This window comes from Callorhinchus milii, unplaced genomic scaffold (assembly GCF_018977255.1).
Source record: "Callorhinchus milii isolate IMCB2004 unplaced genomic scaffold, IMCB_Cmil_1.0 Scaffold5, whole genome shotgun sequence".
In the NCBI taxonomy this organism is placed as follows: domain Eukaryota; kingdom Metazoa; phylum Chordata; class Chondrichthyes; order Chimaeriformes; family Callorhinchidae; genus Callorhinchus; species Callorhinchus milii.
Genome location: NW_024704746.1, coordinates 3,716,595 through 3,734,239, shown reverse-complemented (window position 1 = coordinate 3,734,239; position 17,645 = coordinate 3,716,595). Strand labels below are relative to the sequence as shown.

The window sequence follows — 17,645 nt, the reverse complement described above, 5'->3', positions numbered from 1 at the left end:
CGTGGCGGTATTCGAAAAGAGGAAGGAGTTTCTCTCTCCCGGTGTCCTGGCCAACAAAGCTCCAAAAGAATTGGTCACTTACTCCATGGATATTTGTGGGACATTGCTGTGCACACTCACTACACTTTACAGTATATCCTGTGAAGCGCTTTGAGACAACTAGACAACTTAATAAGGTGCTAGATCAAATGCAAAGATTATTATTTAATATTCACACAGAGTCCCTCGCATAGGACTCTGGACTTGAAGCACTTTACGATTCACACTTGTATAACATGTCACACACAAGATGGAAGTATTGCAATAATTCAGGCTTGCACATTGAGACAAGGTGACATCCCAAAGGGACAAAGACTGAGGTGCAGGTAGGTCAGCGCTCAACAAAATTGAGATGAAGATTAAGTAGGATCAAGATTTCAATTCACAAAGCGTTTTTAAATAATGATAATAATCCTTGCATTTGATATAGCGCCTCACTACGTCTTTGAGCCGTCTCAAAGCGCTTCAATCAATGAATAACCAGGTTCTTACTTACTGCTAGGTAAACAGAGGCATGTGGAGTAAGGAAACTTGCTCAACGTTTCAACTGCTCGGGATTCGAACCAGGGTCCTCTCGCTCGCAAGCGCGCTAATCACTACACACTACAGGATTGCAGAATGCACCATCAGAGAAAGGATTATGTTAAAGGATCAGTGTTATTAACAGGTCACAAGAGGAGGATGGAAAGGTGACAGGCGACACGCATAGACTGCCAACAGTGCAACGAGGAAGTGGAAATAGTTTCAAACAGGAAATCAGAGAGTTCCTGTCAACTATGAGGGTTAACCACTATTTTGAGAAGATGAGTTTGAGGATTGAGTAGTTTTCATCATAGGGAAGACATCAGCCATGGAGAGGATGCAGCTGAGGTTCCTCTGGGGTGATACGGAGGCAATGTTACGTGGAGAGACTTGTAAAGATGGGACTGTATTCACTAGACCGCGACGGGGCGAGAGCAGGAAATGGGATCAGAGTAGAGAGCTCTGGGGGGAGAGGGGGAAGCGAGCACCAGCACAGACAAGATGGGGGGACAGCAGGGATTGGGGTTAGAGTAGAGATCGCCATGACCCCAGGTTAAACCAAAGGCACATGTCTCCCAATCAGAGGCCTGAACCAGCCTCCCGCTGCGCAGAATTTTAGAAAAATTCGAAGCTCATCATTAATGCGGAAACAGCCTTTCCATACAGTTATTTTTGGGGAATTGGGTTCCAAAGTAACACTGAGGTAAAATTCCACACAATTGCTCTAAAGTTAAGACCGGGTGAAATGTTGAACCGGGAGACTAACGGCGGGTATGGTGGAGCTTGCTCTAATATATACTGTATAATCCTTGCATTTGATGTACCCTTAGCACGTCAGGAGGACACACCTACTGTAAAGTGTAGTGACTGTGTTTTGTAGACAGCCTTGGAGCAAGTGACCAATTTTATCTGGGGGATTTTTGGCCAGGACGCCGGGAGAGAGAGAGAGAGAAAAAAAAAACTCCCTCCCCTTTTCGAACAGAGCCGCGGCGGGATCTTTAACATCCACCCGAACAGGGCACGGGCAGGGAGTGAGGTTTAACGTCTCACCTGGAGGGACAGAGGAAGAGTGTTCCAGTAGCGTTCCAATAAAAGATGACGACAACAGCTTTTATTTAGACAGCGCCCGCGACAGAGCTTGCATTAAGCTAGTTACTGGTGATCGACCTCGAAGAAAAATGCCCACAAAAAGGGGCAGCAGCAACAACTGGAGCACCCTTTGAGCAGGTAGCGCTTCGGAGTGTTTAACAGCTGTGCAGGTCGACGTTGAGTTGGGAAGAGAGGGGTGAGGTGACCGAAGGCAGGTCTTAATAATAATCCTTGCATTCGATATAGGTCAGGGAATCCTGTAGCTTAGTGGTTAGAGCGCTCGCCTCGCAAGCGAGAGGAACCGGGTTCGATTCTCGGTCAGGGCCAAACCTTAGATAAGTTTCTTTGCTCAAAATGCTTCTGTTTATCGAGCATCCCGGTTATCAGTGGATCACTTTCCGGGGTTAATAATTTCAAAAAAAAAATTGGTCGCTCGATCCGCGACTGTTTGTTGATTGACTGCTGTGGGCAATTGGCTGCCGGGTTTTGCCCACAAAATATACAGTCACGACACTCTACAGCATATTCTGTGAGGCGCTTTGAGACATCTCGAAAACATGATAAGGCGCTATGTCAAATGCAAGGATTATCATTTGCTATTATTATTTATCCATTCCCTTTTGTCCTAAGCATCCTCAACGGCAGCCAGTTGTCAGAAAGGGTTCCATGAAAAAATAACCCTCCTGATAATAATAATAATAATAATCATCGTAATCCTTGGGTTTGATATAGTGCCTCGTCACGTTTTAAGACGTCTCAAACTGCGTCACAGAATATACAGTAAAGTGAATTGACTATGTGAACGTATGACCGTATTCTGTGGACGAAATATGTCTCATATCTCAAAAATCTCCCCCCAGCCCACCCCCGCCCCTTCACCCGGGGACATTAAGAGGTGACCGTAGGCACATTATTCATCCTTCCTCCAGGTCGCTCCCCCACCCACCCCCCCCAACCTCACTCACTGTGTTTGCTCAGAATCTTCTCTCAGTGGCTCTGTCACAAACACTGTTATGAACACAGGGTTTCAATTCCAATCTTCTTATGCGCTGGGAATCTGTGTGCGCTCGTGATTGTCTCGCTCTGTCTCTCCCTCCCTCTGTCGCTCTCCCTCTCTATTTCTGTCTGTTTCTTTCCCTCCGTCTCTCTCTCTCTTTCTGTCTTTAAGATTCTAAAGGGGCATACAATGTATGTAAATCATGACAGGCTGTTTCAACTTGTCCAGAATAGTAAAACCGGAGGATAATGAAAGGGGGTAAGTTCAGAACGAATCTACGGAAAAGCTATTTCAGTGAGCGAATAGCGAACCTGTGGAACAGCATCGCTCGGGAGACGGTTGAAGCAGGAAGTGTTGAGTCCTTCGAAGACAGATTAGATAGTTTTCTCTTAGGAAATAACATTATGAGATACAGTGCAACAACAACTTGCATTTATTTAGTGCCCTTCATGCAGAGGACCATCCCGCCAGCACGTAGGTATATGTGTATTTGACCGCCAGGAAGGTGAACTAGATGGGACTTTTTGTTCGTCCAGCATTTATGATGTTCTTATCTTATGTCTCTCTCTCTGTCTGGCTGTCTGTCTGTCTGTCTGTCTCCTCCTGGCTGTGTTGTCTCTCTTTCTTCGTCTCTCTCTCTGGTCTCTCCCTCCTTCCCTCTGTTTCTCTCTCTTTCCCTCCATGTGTCTCTCTGTGTGCCTCCTTCCATCTCTCTCTCTCTCTCTCTCTCCACCAGTCTTTCTCTCTCCCTCTATCTCTCTCTCTCTCTCCCAGTCTCTTGCCAATGTTTGGTTCCTGCCTGTATGTCATTGCGTCTGTTTGGTTACTGATAGAATTATAGATTAACTTTCTGTGTAGAACTCGAAAACAATTAAAAAAAATGCACCATCTGTTCCATCGTCATGGCATAGTAAACACAGCGTCGTGGGATCCTCACATGACCATCTGAACAGGCACAGACGTGACTTCGGTCTCACTGCACCTGAACATGACAGCACCTCTCCTGCAGGATAGCGTCCCAGAGCGCTTGACAGCCGAGTTGGGGGGGGGGTGGGGGGGGGGGTGGGGGAAGGAGGATGTGACCATAGGCACTGTCGAAGAGGAAGGCACAATCTGAAGATGGGAGAAGGAAGGGGCAAGTCGGAGGGATAATGGAAGAATGGCTAATAGCGCTCCCATCGATGGTGGAATGGAGGGGACGAGTGACGCGCAGGAGCCCGGGACCGGCCGGGCGGAGGCAGCGGGCAGTGGGTTGGGGAGCAAGCATTAACAACAACAGCAACTTGTGTTTATACGGCACACTTTGCATAGTCACATCAGCCCAGTGTGAGCTCAAAGTCCCCACATTCAGTTTCAACCTACAACCCTCTGACTCAAAGGAGCGAGAGGGTGTTGTGACTGAGCCAGGCTGACTGTGTCGTCTCTGATTTGATCTCGGTGTAAATTACATACACCGCAATCGCTCGTTACGTTTTATATCTTAAACATCATGTTTCCGTGTAGCTCACAGTCTGCGCCCCTTGTTCAGGTGGATGTTAAAGATCTCCCGTGGGCACGATTGAGAGATAAGAGGTGAGTTTTATCTCTCTCTCGACGTCCTGGCCAACAATCCCCCAGACAAAAAAAAAATGACTCGGTCGCTTCATGGCGTGCGGGGGGGGGGATGTCATTATGTGCAAATCAACTGCTGCAGTTTGCCCATTACACAGTCACTACACTTTCCGTTAAAATCCTGTGAAGCTCTGTGAGACAGCTGAATGACTACAAAACACAAAGCGTTTCTGTACAATTTCGCGGACGGACACGAGATGGGGGTGGGGGTGGGTTGGGGGTGGGGAAACAGGGCACACACGGCGTGGTATACAGAAATGTGATCTTTAAAATATAAAGCCGTAACGAGTTGACTTTTTTTTTAATAAATAGTGCATTTGTTTCAGGGTCAGTCTAAAGCTTCCCCTTCCCCTCTTCCGCCCCCGTCTCACTCTCTTCCCCATCTTTCTCTCTCTCTCCCCCTCCTTCTCTCTCTCTCTCTCTCTCTCCCCCCCCCCTTTCCCAAGGCAGGATGTCTGTGTGTTATGAGGCCAGATATTGCGCAGATTGCCAGCTGTTCGCTAAACAAAACCTGAACAGTAAAACACAGTGACAAACGCTCACTCACTCACTCTGGAGCCTGGAGGTGCGCGCCCTCAATCTTATATATATATATATAATATATATATGTGTGTGTAACACTGGCATTTCCCCTCTCCCATTTATAACCCACTTTCTCTCCATTTAACTAACACGCACACTCTGTGAAATCGCGGAGTTTCCTAACGCATTCGATATCGTACCGAAACAATTCAGAAGTGTGGCAAATTTCATAACCCCCTCCCCCCCCCCCCCCCAACGAAGGAATTTGGGGAATACCTTAGTGATCTCCCCCACCCCCACTCCAGCTCCCAACTCTGGTCTACATTTAGATTTTGCAGCAAACTGAATCCACCAGAAAATAGGACAATGTGGAGTCCTGTAGCTCAGTGGTTAGAGCACTCGCTTTGCCAGTGAGAGACCTGAGTTCAATTCCAGGCAGAGGGCGAAACCTTGGGCAAGTTTCCTTACTCCACACAGAGCCTAATAATAATCCCTCCAAAACAAAAAACAATAATAAATTGGTCACTTTCAATCCACGACTGTTTGTGGGACATTGCTGTGCGCAATTGGCTGCCGCGTTCGCCCACAAATATACAGTCAATTCACTTTACAGTGTGTTCTGTGAAGCGCTTTGGGACGTCCTCCCGACGTGAAAAGCGCTATATCAAATGCGAGGATTATTATTATTATTATAAATAGAAACACAGTCACAAGAAATACTGTCACACCCGATTAGCCTGATCTGTTTACCAAGGCCCCAGTGGCAATGTACACTGACCCCCCCCCCCCCCACACACACAGACCACCCCACACACACACACAGACCCCCCCCACACACACACAGACCCCCCCCACACACACAGACCCCCCCCCACACACACAGACCCCCACACACAGACCCCCCCACACACACACACACAGACCCCCCCACACACACACAGACCCCCCCCCACACACACAGACCCCCCCACACACACAGACCCCCCCCACACACACAGACCCCCCCCACACACACAGACCCCCCCCACACACACACAGACCCCCCCACACACACACAGACCCCCGCACACACACACAGACCCCCCCTCACACACACAGACCCCCCCCACACACACACACAGACCCCCCCCCACACACACAGACCCCCCCCCCACACACAGGTATAGATAGACACATACATACAGATATACACTTAGATACACACACCCACAAACTAACACACACACACAGACGGAGACCCACAGATAGAAAGTCAGACATATAGACAGACCCACAGACACAGTCAGACCCACAGACACAGACTGACCCACAGACACAGTCATACACACAGACACAGACTGACCCACAGACACAGTCAGACACACAGACACAGACTGACCCACACAGACACACAGACACAGACTGACCCACAGACACAGTCAGACCCACAGACACAGACTGACCCACAGACACAGTCATACACACAGACACAGACTGACCCACAGACACAGTCAGACACACAGACCCACAGACACAGACTGACCCACAGACACAGTCAGACACACAGACACAGACTGACCCACAGACACAGTCATACACACAGACACAGACTGACCCACAGACACAGACTGACCCACACAGACCCACAGACACAGACTGACCCACACACAGCCCCTGTCCCCCCTCTCCCTCTCGGGAAGGCTCACTCACCACCTCCTCGGCGAGTGGTCGCCCGACAGCAGCGACCTCTGGTCCCGTAAGTGGCAGAAAACATATATGAAGGCGATATCGATCCCCTGTGCACAGGGAGTGCTGGGGGGGGGGGGGGGGAGAGGGGGGGGGGGGGGGTGGGGTATTGGGGGGTGTGGTGGGGTATTGGGGGGTGATGGTGGGGGGGTGTGGTGGGGTATTGGGGGGTGATGGTGGGGTATTGGGGGTGATGGTGGGGGGGTGTGGTGGGGGGGGTGTGGTGGGGTAGGGGGGTGTGGTGGGGGGGGTGTGGTGGGGTATTGGGGGTGTGGTGGGGGGGTGTGGTGGGGGGAGGTGTGGTGGGGGGGGTGTGGTGGGGTATTGGGGGTGATGGTGGGGTATTGGGGGGTGATGGTGGGGGGGGTCGGAGGGGGTAAAGAGAGGCCTTTGGGATCCCGGATCCGCGACCCTGGAGGTGCGCACCGTCACTCCTCACTCCTCACCAGCGCTCACTTCCTGGTTTGTGTGATTGACAGCCAGGGGGCGGGGCGGGGGCGGGGCGGGGGGGGGCGGGGGCGGGGCGGGGCCGGGGCGGGGGCGGGGCGGGGGCGGGGCTGAGAGGGGGCGGTGCTGGTGTGATTGACATGACCCTCCACCAATGGTGATAGCAGCTCTGCCCCTCCCCCCCACCCATCACCACCACCCTGTCAGCGTGTGCGGCATTGTGTCATGTGGAAGCACCCACCATCATCATCATCATCATCCCCATCATCATCATCATCATCATCATCCTCATCATCATCATCATCATCCATCATCATCATCATCATCATCATCATCATCATCATCATCATCATCATCATCATCATCATCATCATCATCATCATCATCATCATCATCATCATCATCATCATCATCATCATCATCATCATCATCATCATCATCATCATCATCATCATCATCATCATCATCATCATCATCATCATCATCATCATCATCATCATCATCATCATCATCATCATCATCATCATCATCATCATCATCCCATCATCATCATCATCAATCATCCCCATCATCTCCATCATCATCATCATCATCATCCCCATCATCATCATCATCATCCCCATCATCATCATCATCCCCATCATCATCATCATTCCCATCATCATCATCATCATCCCCATCATCATCATCATCATCATCATCATCCCCATCATCATCATCATTCCCATCATCATCATCATCATCCCCATCATCATCATCATCATCCCCATCATCATCATCATCCCCATCATCATCATCATCATCATCCCCATCATCATCATCATCATCCCCATCATCATCATCATCATCATCCCCATCATCATCATCCCCATCATCATCATCCCCATCATCATCATCATCCCCATCATCTTCATCATCATCCCCATCATCATCATCATCCTCATCATCCCCATCATCATCATCATCATCCCCATCATCATCATCCCTATCATCATCATCATCCCCATCATCATCATCATCCCCATCATCATCCCCATCATCATCATCATCCCCATCATCATCATCATCCCCATCATCATCATCCCCATCATCATCCCCATCATCATCATCATCATCATTCCCATCATCATCATTCCCATCATCATCATCATCATCCCCATCATCATCCCCATCATCATCATCCCCATCATCATCCCCATCATCATCATCCCCAACATCATCATCATCATCATCAGAGGGAGGGATTCCTACCCTCGGTATTCATTGTTATGGACTTTATTCCGTTTTTACGCACAAACAGATAAAAAATACACAGTCACTGCATTTTACGGTACGTTCCGTGAAGGGGCTCTTGCGAGGGCTCAGCGACGCGTCCCTCCAGCTTTGGGGTCGGAGCACCCGGGCCTCTTAAGCGGGAGGACCCGCGTTCAATTCCCGGCCAGGGCGAAACATCAGGCAAGCGCAGAAAAGGCTGGCGACGAGATTGTGAAGGGCGTAACAGATTCCGGGCGGGGTGAAACGTTAGGCGGGCGCGCTTACTCCCCGCACGCCTCTGTTTAGCTCGCAGTAAATAAGTAACACGGCGGTTAGTCGATTGGCGGATTACTTTTCTCGGGTAAATAATGCCTTGAAAAAAAATGTGGTCACTCAATCCACTGCTGTTCGCCATTGGCTGCTGCGTTTCGCTCACAAAATATATAGTCAATTCACTTTACAGTTTAGTCTGTGAAGCCCTTTGAGACGTCTCCACAACATAAGGTGCTGTACCAAATCCCAGGATTATTATTGTTATTAACGACCTGTATGGAACTAAGACCTATGAAGAAGTCTCTTTGGGAAAAGTCCAAAGTTTCTGGGTGGGACTTCCATGTCCAAAGCTGGTGTAAAACACTACGTAAATACCAGAAAGGCTACGTGGGAGGAAAGAATGACAAATTCCTGGACGTGCGGTACAGTCAGCCTCAGTGCACAAACCGACCGCTACTACTGTAATAATAATCCTTGCATTTGATATAGCGCTTTTCACGTCTTCCAGAATATGCCGCGAAGTGAATTGACTGCATATTTGCGGGCGAAACTTGGCAGCCAATTGTGCCAATATATAACTATAGTGGCTCGATGACGTGATAAAACGCAGTAGCAAATGCAAGGATTAGGATTGAATGCAGTGGGCGAGACTGCCGCTGGTTTGGTCAGACGCAAGAGAGAGAGAGAGACGGCCTTAAGCTGAGAAAGACTGCATGGCTTTGAGTGTGTGGGCGTGTATTTATGACATTGACTTCTTATGGGAAATCAGATGGTGTCTGAGGATGTTAGAAATATGGGGGGGGAGGAGTTCACCTAGAAACTATGCAAATAATTTGACATTAACCACATCATGACCCGCGCCACCTCCCGCCCCTGCATCCCGCTATATTTTTCAGTTATTTATACTTATTTCATTCTTAAAAACACTAAAGGTTCTTGTTTCGGATTTATAAAGTCTAAACACACACGTGAATCGGAAAGATCATGCCATAAACGCCTGATTATTCTTAAGACACTCATTAATCAACAATTCATCAGTCGTTTCATTGAGTGTTTTTTGTCAAATTGCCTGCCAAATTTGACAAAACACACAGTCACTACACTTAATAGTGAAACCCGCGAAGTGCTTTATGATAATAAAATAATCCTTGCATTTGATATAGCGCCTTATCACACTGTTGAGACGTCTCAAAGACCTGAGAGATGTCGACAGTGTGATAAGGATTATTATTAAATTAATTACATTAAACTATTTGAAAATAATCTTTCCCTTTCTGCCACACAATTAAATCAACAAAGCTCCATGGAGACTAAATTAAGCCAATTATTTACTAAATCAATCAATTATATGAGCAATTAACCCCATCACTAATTTCTCAGCATTCATTATGTACGTTTTAAAAATAATCTAAATTTAATAATACATAATATAATAATATAAATTGACTTTTTCCAGGCATTTATATTTATATTTAAACATATTTGATAGTTATATATATTTAAGCTTTTAAATACATTTAGCATTTTTATTTATAGTTAAATTTTATTTAAACAGGTGTTTGCATCTTTATACCACTGCATTTTTTTTACCAGAAAGCTTGAGAAATTCTAAAAAGGTTCAAATACTTTAATGATCCAAATTATTAAAAGAATATTCCTCAAAGATTTCCGGGACCAGCTTAAGCAGTTGGTTTTAAAAAGCAGTCCTGTCCCCAATTGCGGTCGCAGCACATTTATGCAAATGGACTGAGGTGAGCCCTTGCATTTGATATAGCAACGAACTTTTTGTGGCGCTTCACAGCGTAGTGCGAATTGTGCACTGCAAAGCGAATGGATAACTTACCTGGAGGATTCTCAGCTGAACAGGTCACAGCCTCGACCTCGGTTTAAAGTCTCATCCCAGTAGCAAGGTGTCTGTAAGCGTGTGCTCCTCTTCAGCACTGTGCTGGGAGCTCAAAGCCCGTGGGGCTCGAACCCACAACCTTCTGACTCAGAGGCGAGAGTGCTACCGACCGAGCTACGCTGGCTGCACACACACGGACACACAACTCCTTCACGCACGGACACACACGGTTGATTTTAACTTTAAATCTCTTGTCACAGTGACTGATTCCTACCCCCGCAGTAAAAAGGGCATTATTCCCACAGTGACATCTCGCATTTTTCTCCGCAAACTTTGTTAGGACGCTCTCCCCTCTTCCCCACCCACCCATCGCGCACGCACACACACACACACACTGCGCTCTCGCCACTGGTTTAGAAGAGAGACTATTTGGAAAAAAAAACCTTTTTAAGTGGAATTAAACTTCTTATGCATATATTCTATATATATAAATCTACATAATGTTCATTATTTGATCTCAAATTGATCCAACATCAGAAAGAAGACATATAGTGGATGGGCATTGCTCTCCAGGCTACACTCAGGTGAACTTGTCTGCAAATAGTCTGTGGCTGTATATAGATTCTGGTTGGAAAACGTGAGTGTGTTGATAGGAGGAAGGTTCATGCAGTTACAAGCACATCATCCCCACCCTCCCACCTCCCCAGCAATACTCTTTATTTGTCGGCTAAATCAAACCCTGATCACGATCACACGCACACACAGAAGATGCGCACACACACTCACAGGAATAAACGTAGACACGCACACAGACACTCACAGAAATATACACAGACCCACATACACAGATAAAGATGCACAGACAGACAGAGACAAACTCTAGGTCAGAGAGACAGACAGAGAGCAGGTGTGACCACTCGTGCCCACACCCCCCCCCCCCCACAACCACCTTGCGAGATGTCAGCAGACAGCGACTCTCACAGTGTGTACGTGTGTGTGTGGTGTGTGGGAAGGGGGGGTGTGGGGGGGGGGGGAGAGAGATGTTATCTGGCCAGTGTTTACTACAGCAGACACTTCACACCTCAACCCCACAAACAAAAACTCTGATCGAAGTCACCAGAAAGCACTGAGTACCGAAAATTCCGTCAATTGCCCCTGCACGCACATTCGTGTTTATTCCGCACTGTGATTTCTGACTCGTGTAAAAGTAGCATCTTTTTATATCTGAAGCCCCGGAGGCGAGGAAACACTCAGATTTTTTTTTTGGGGGGGGGGGGGGGGGCAAAAAGAGAGAAAAAAGTTCTGATCCGTTTTATATTCTGACCACTTTCATCGTGTGGGTCCCCGAAACGTTTTATTTTGAAAATACTCTTCCAAAAATCTAACCTTGAATTTGCACCTCAACCGCAACCCCCCCCCCACCCCCCCCTGACAAAATCTGTGTGTGTGTGTGTGTGTCTGGGGATGGGGGGGGTGGGGTTGGGGAGAGAGGGGGGGGGGGTGTTCAATAAGGAATTGGTTCGCGAAAACTGGCTTAAAAGTTCAGAAGTTTTCACAATATGGTCTTAAAAGTTGAGACTAATAATCCTTGCATTTCATATAGCGCCTTATCACGTCTTCAAGACGTCTCAAAGCTTCACAGAATATAATCTGACGTGAAGGGTGTTTTATATATACAAAGGTAATCTGTTGTTGTGGCAGGAGCACAGCCAAATTGTTATTCATTTATTTGAAGGGATTATTACCCCACTCGGAAAAGCAATCCGCCAATGGATTAACTGGCTTCCCACTTACTGCTCGGCAAACAGAGACGCGGGTGGAGTAAGGAAATTTGCCAAAGGTTTCACCCCGCCCGGGAATCAAACCCGGGTCCTTTCGTTTGCGAAGAGTGCTCTAACCACTGAGCTACAGGAATCCACATGTGGACACCTTTCGCACTGGGGAAATGGCCAAGCGATTCCAGGCGACTTTATTTATTTACATCTCAAAGTGTGGTGGGTGGGCAAAAGATAGGGATAAAGCACCTCCCTTCCTAGTTTCACGATGGGCCAGTGTTAGGGCAGAACATGAGTAATATGAGCTGACACAGGGGATTTTGCCAGTGGGGGAAATTGGCAGCTATTATCGGCCGCTCAAAACTTCCCAAAACAGCGAAGGCCACGAGTCATGGTGTTCAAATAATGTGGTTTTCGTTTCTCTCGGTCTTGTCAGGGGAAACACATTGGTGACAAGAATATAAATAACGTGCTGACAGGCTCTGCTCATATGTAAAAGAACCTCTCTGCCTGCCTTAGCGGTAGCGCTCTCGCCTCGGAGACAGAGGATTGTGGGTTCAAATCCCACCGCGGGATTTGGAATCAGTCTAAGCCGATGCTCCGACGCAGCACTGGAGAGGTGTTGCATTGTCAGAGGTGCCGTCCTTCAGATGAGAGGTTAAACTGAGCTTCCGTCTGCCTGTTCAGGTGGACGTTAAAAGATCCCACGGCGCTATTCGAAAAGAGCATCGTGTCTCTATCTCGTGGTGTCCTGGCCAACAATCCCCCAAATAATATTGGACACTCGCTCCATGATTCTTTGTGGGACACTGCTGGGTGCAATTGGCTGCCGTGTTTTGCCCACAAAACTTTGAGACGTCTTGAAGACGTGATAAGGCACCGTCTCAAATACAAGGATTATTGTTATATTATTATGATTTCAGACTCTGAACAATGTTGACTGAGGCGATGTGGTGAGTTAATACCCAGCAGATTCCTGCAGCGGGAGAAGCTGGGAATTAAAATGTAATTAATTCAGGGCGATTTCCTTGGCCACTGGTGTCATGGCTGAACTTATAAGAGGAGTCCACATTGATTTAGAGACTGTTCCCAGACACTTCAGTAACACAAGGTGATTTGTGAACAGGTTAGACTTGGGGGGGGGAGGGGGTGGGGGCATCGAACTTTAGCATTGATGGCTGCAGGTTATCCCACACCCCGCAAAAAACAATTGGATTGCTGGAAAAATCATACTCCTTAATGCTGAAACGTGATGGAAATCTACTGTGATCCACTTACACGTGCCTCGTCCACATTTTGTTGAGTGCGTTCACTCACATTGAGCGAGTCCTGTCACTTAGTAGACTCCAAACCACGTTTTGTGATCAAACAGCCGGGCTGGGAGGTTAACAAGGTGTGAGCTGCTTGCAAAGGCAGAGTGAGAAACGAGGTGTAAGATACCAGAGCCACCTCCACCGCACCGGTGTTCTTATTTATTAAACCCGCCACCCCCTCAGAAATCAACAACTCCTGATGCCCACAGACTTGTAAAGAATTGGATTGCCTTCAAATCAAAGATGGTGACCAAATTGGAGTCCCAAATTGGAACTCCATTCCCCCAGTGCCTTCGCCTTCGCTTCCTCCCTTTCCTCCTTCAAGGCCGGTCTCAAGACCTTTCTCTTTGACCGTACCTTCTGCTCCCCTCTCGACTCTCTACCCCCTCCTCGCTCCCTCCCTTCCCTCCCCTCACCTGACCATTTCCCCACTGCTCGGGTCCTGACCCAACTGTACAGCGCCTTGGGACGTCCTCCCAACGTGAAAGGCGCTCTATAAATGGAATCTTGTTGTCGTTGCTGTTGTTGTAGTGGTTAGCACTCGCCTCACAAACGAGAGGACTTGCATTCCATTCCCGGGCGGGATGAACCCTTACGCAATTTCCTTACTCCACGTGCCTCTGTTTACCCGGCTGTAAGTAGGAACCTGGTCGATTTGCGGACTGCTTTTCCAGGGTAATAAATCCTTTAAACAAAAAACAATTTGGTCCCTCAGTCCACGACTGTTTGTGCGTCACTGTTGTGTGCAATTGGCTGCCAGGTTTCGCCCACAAAATACAGTCAATTCACTTTGCAATATATTCTATGAAGCGCTTTGAAATGTCTCAACGACGTGATAAGGCGCAATAGCAAATACAATTATTAGAAATAAAACCATTAAACAAAGAGCGATGACTTTGCAGGCGATTGGATTTCTCAAATGTAGATAACAACAACAACTTGGATTTATATAGTGCCCTCCACGCCGGTGTCTCAGAGCGCTTCACAATAACAGATCCCGGGGCTGAGCCGGGGGGGTGGGGGGGAAGGTGACCAAAGGCGCGGTCGAAAAGAAAGGTCTTCAGCAGAGACTTGGAAGTAGGAAGAAAGGGGGCGAGGCGAAGGGAGTGAGGAAGGGAGTTCCAGAGCCTCGGGGCATAGTGGCTGAAGGCACGGCCGCCGAGGGTGGAGCGGAGGACTCGGGGGACAAGGAGAAAGCCAGACCCGGAGGAACGAAGGCAACGGGCACTGTTTTGAGGAGAGAGGAGGTCAGAGAGGTCGGGGGGTGCAGAGGAGTGGAGGGTTTTGAAGACAAGGGTGAGGATCTTGAAATCAATCCTCTCTGAGACAGGGAGCAGTGCAGTCCGGCCAGGACTAGGGTAATCGGGGAGCGGAGCTTGGTGCGGGTGAGAATGCGGGCGGCAGAATTTTAAATAATCTGGATTTTATGGATGGTAGTAGGCGAGGCCGGCGAGGAGGGCATTTGAATAGTCCAGCCGAGAGGGGACAAAAGCATGGACTAGGATTTCAGCAGCTTTTGGAGTGAGGTATTGGCGGAAACGGAGATGGAAGAGAGCGGTGCTGGTGAGGACGGAAGGATAATTGGAGGTCGAACGTGACCCCTAAGTTGCGTACAGGTTCGGAGAGTTTTAAGTGGAGGTAGGATAGGTGGAGGAGGTGAGAACCGTGAGATTTTAAAGGTTGATGAGAGCCAAAGAGTATGGCTTCCGTCTTGTCAACGTTCAGCTGAAGGAAGTTTGCGCTCATCCAGCCCCTGAGATCTGACAGGCAGCTGACAGAACATCAGGGTCGCAAAGAGAGGTGGAAATGTAGAGTTGGGTGTCGTCCGCATACATGTGGAAATGTACCCCAAGTCTGCGGATGACATCCCCAAGAGGGAGCATATAGATCAGAAAGAGGAGGGGGCCAAGGATGGATCCTTGGGGTACTCCGCAGGTGACCGGGTGAGAGCGGAAGGAGAAGCCGTTTGTGCAGATGTACTGCTGGCGGTTTGTGAGGTAGAACTCGAACCAGGCGAGCGCGGTCCCACTGAGGAGGATGATGGCGGAAAGGCAGTGGAGGAGGATGGCGTGATCGACTGTGTGGAATGTGGCGGAGAGGTCCAGGGGGACAAGGAGGCAGAGGGAGCTCTGGTCACAGATGGAGAGGATGTCATTTCTGAATTTCAAAGCGCAGTCTCTGTACTGTGGGCGGAAACAGGACTGGAGGGGTTCAAAGAGCGAGTGGGAGGAGAGGTGTGCGCGAAGTTGGTCGGCAACATCGCTTTCCAGGACTTTTGTGAGGAAGAGCAGGTTAGAAATAGGGCGGTAGTGGCTGGGGTTTGAGGGATCTAGGGAAGATTTTTTGAGGAGGGGGGTGATGACAGCACTTTTGAGGGGGCAGGGACTGATCCGGAGGAGAGGGACTGGTTGATGACGTCAGCCAGTAGTGGGCAGAGGAAGGGGAGTTGGGTGACCAGCAAGTTGGTGGGGAGGGGGTCGAGGCAGCAGATGGTGGGTGACAAGAGGCAGGAGGATGAGGCTGCCTGGCGGATGTTGTGAATTTTAGATGAAAAGAAGTCCATGACCTCCTCGCACTTGGCATTGGATGTGAAGATTGAGGAGACCTGACGGGCGGCACGGAGGAGGTAGTGGGTGGTGCCTACGCACCCAGCACCAGTTTGTGCCTCTGTTCCTCTCTTTACCCGTGTGGGATCCAGGTTCTCGCGCCGCTCCCCCGCAGGGGTTTGGGGGTTTCTTCGTGCTGTTCACTCTCTCCCCAGGGTCCAGGAACACTCCGCGGAGCCCAGGCGACTGCCGACTTTCAGTTATCACAGTACTGTACCTTTACAATGGACAGCATCAGCACTGTGAGAACTGAGACACAGCAGCCAGCAACCACCATGAGAATCCTCGCCAGGTGTCAGCCACTGCGGAGGAGAGAGAGAGATACACACACACATAATGAGAGAAAGGGACAGACAAATAGAGAGAGAGAGAGAGACACACACACACATTCACAGGGAGAGTGAGGGAGGGGAGAGAGAAACACACACGTATACACATGAGAGAAAGGGAAGCGAGATACACACATACACACACATACATACATACACAGACAAACAATAAGAGAATTTAGGACATTTTGTGAATCAAGTCGAATTACTGGGTAAAAGTTCATGTGGGGGTGAAGTGCTACTCGACATAAAGGAGTCGACTCTGTCAGTGACATCCTGACCCACCTCATCGCTCGTCCCTCTGAGCTGGGCTGAGGTCAGCCACTCTGCCCAGGGCGGAGGGCAAAGGGAAGCGACAAAGCGGGTAAAATTCAAGGCGCTGCAAAATAAAGATTCTTTCCCAACCGACGCAGCCACGATGGGCCGAATGGCCTCAATCTGCCCTGTAAAAGACTTGAGTGCAAAACCACCCAGTTTTTGTCCTTGGTCCCAGCCTCAGACAAACGGGGGCTCAATGAACTAACGCAAATATTCTCAAAAGAAAAACAAGCCATATCCTGCTGGGTTGGTAGTTTTGCCAAGTAGAATATCAGCTCCCCCATCACCGGCACATCAGAGTGTGGTCTGTGGCTGAGTCTGTGATATATGATGTTCCTAACGCTGTGGGCCTGACCTACATACACACTCCACTAGGATCACACACACCAGCCCACCCCACCCCACCAAATTCTGCCTGGTCCCAGCCTGCGGAACCACCCGGCCTCTACAGCTCCGCCTGGTGGCTGTCAGATGAGGTGCACACCCACCCCCTCCCGCCCCGATATGGCTGGTCCAAGGTCTGACACCCCCCCTCTCTCCCCCACCCCCACCTCCATCACCCCTGAACTGAACTACTGATCTCAACCGGGCAAATTGTCTAGAATAGTGACCCCGAGGTGAGGGAGGGGGCTTGAATAACAATCTTGCAGGCTTTCTGCTTCCGATCACTATCCAAAAATAAATGGGGGGGGTGGGTAGGTGTGGGGGTGGGTAGGTGCGTAGGGTAGACAGGGTGGGTGGGGGGGAATAGGCGGTGGGGAGGGTAGGCAGGGAGTGGGGAAGAGAGGAAGCCAATAAAACAGCTGGAATTCGGCATATTTAAATTCCGTGTGCGTCGGGTGGGTGGGGGTGTGTGGGGGGGATGGGGGGGGCGGCTGCGGGCAAAGAGCAGCTACGGAGTCTCAGGAGTTTTGGAAGGAAGTTTCTAGTACGTACATTTAGAAAAACACTTAGAAACTCACAGTACCGCAGCGAGCAAGCG

The 17,645-nt window shown here is 49.0% G+C and overlaps 1 protein-coding gene across 3 annotated transcripts in view; it reads right to left on the bottom strand.

Moving 5' to 3' along the window:
- Positions 1-10,338, bottom strand: part of jak1 (Janus kinase 1) — a 41,543-nt gene extending 31,205 nt beyond the window's left edge. The window contains exon 1 of one of the 3 annotated variants that reach the window (XM_042335953.1): positions 10,323-10,338. Coding sequence is in view for 1 of the 3 variants with exons in the window: in XM_042335952.1 (XP_042191886.1) it covers positions 6,470-6,533 (64 nt within the window). In the remaining 2 variants the exon portion in view is untranslated. Of the gene's footprint in view, positions 1-2,958; positions 2,988-6,469; positions 6,570-10,322 lie in introns of those variants that run through there. The other 2 variants (XM_042335952.1, XM_042335954.1) reach the window with 2 other exon arrangements.
- Positions 10,339-17,645: the final 7,307 nt, after the last annotated feature.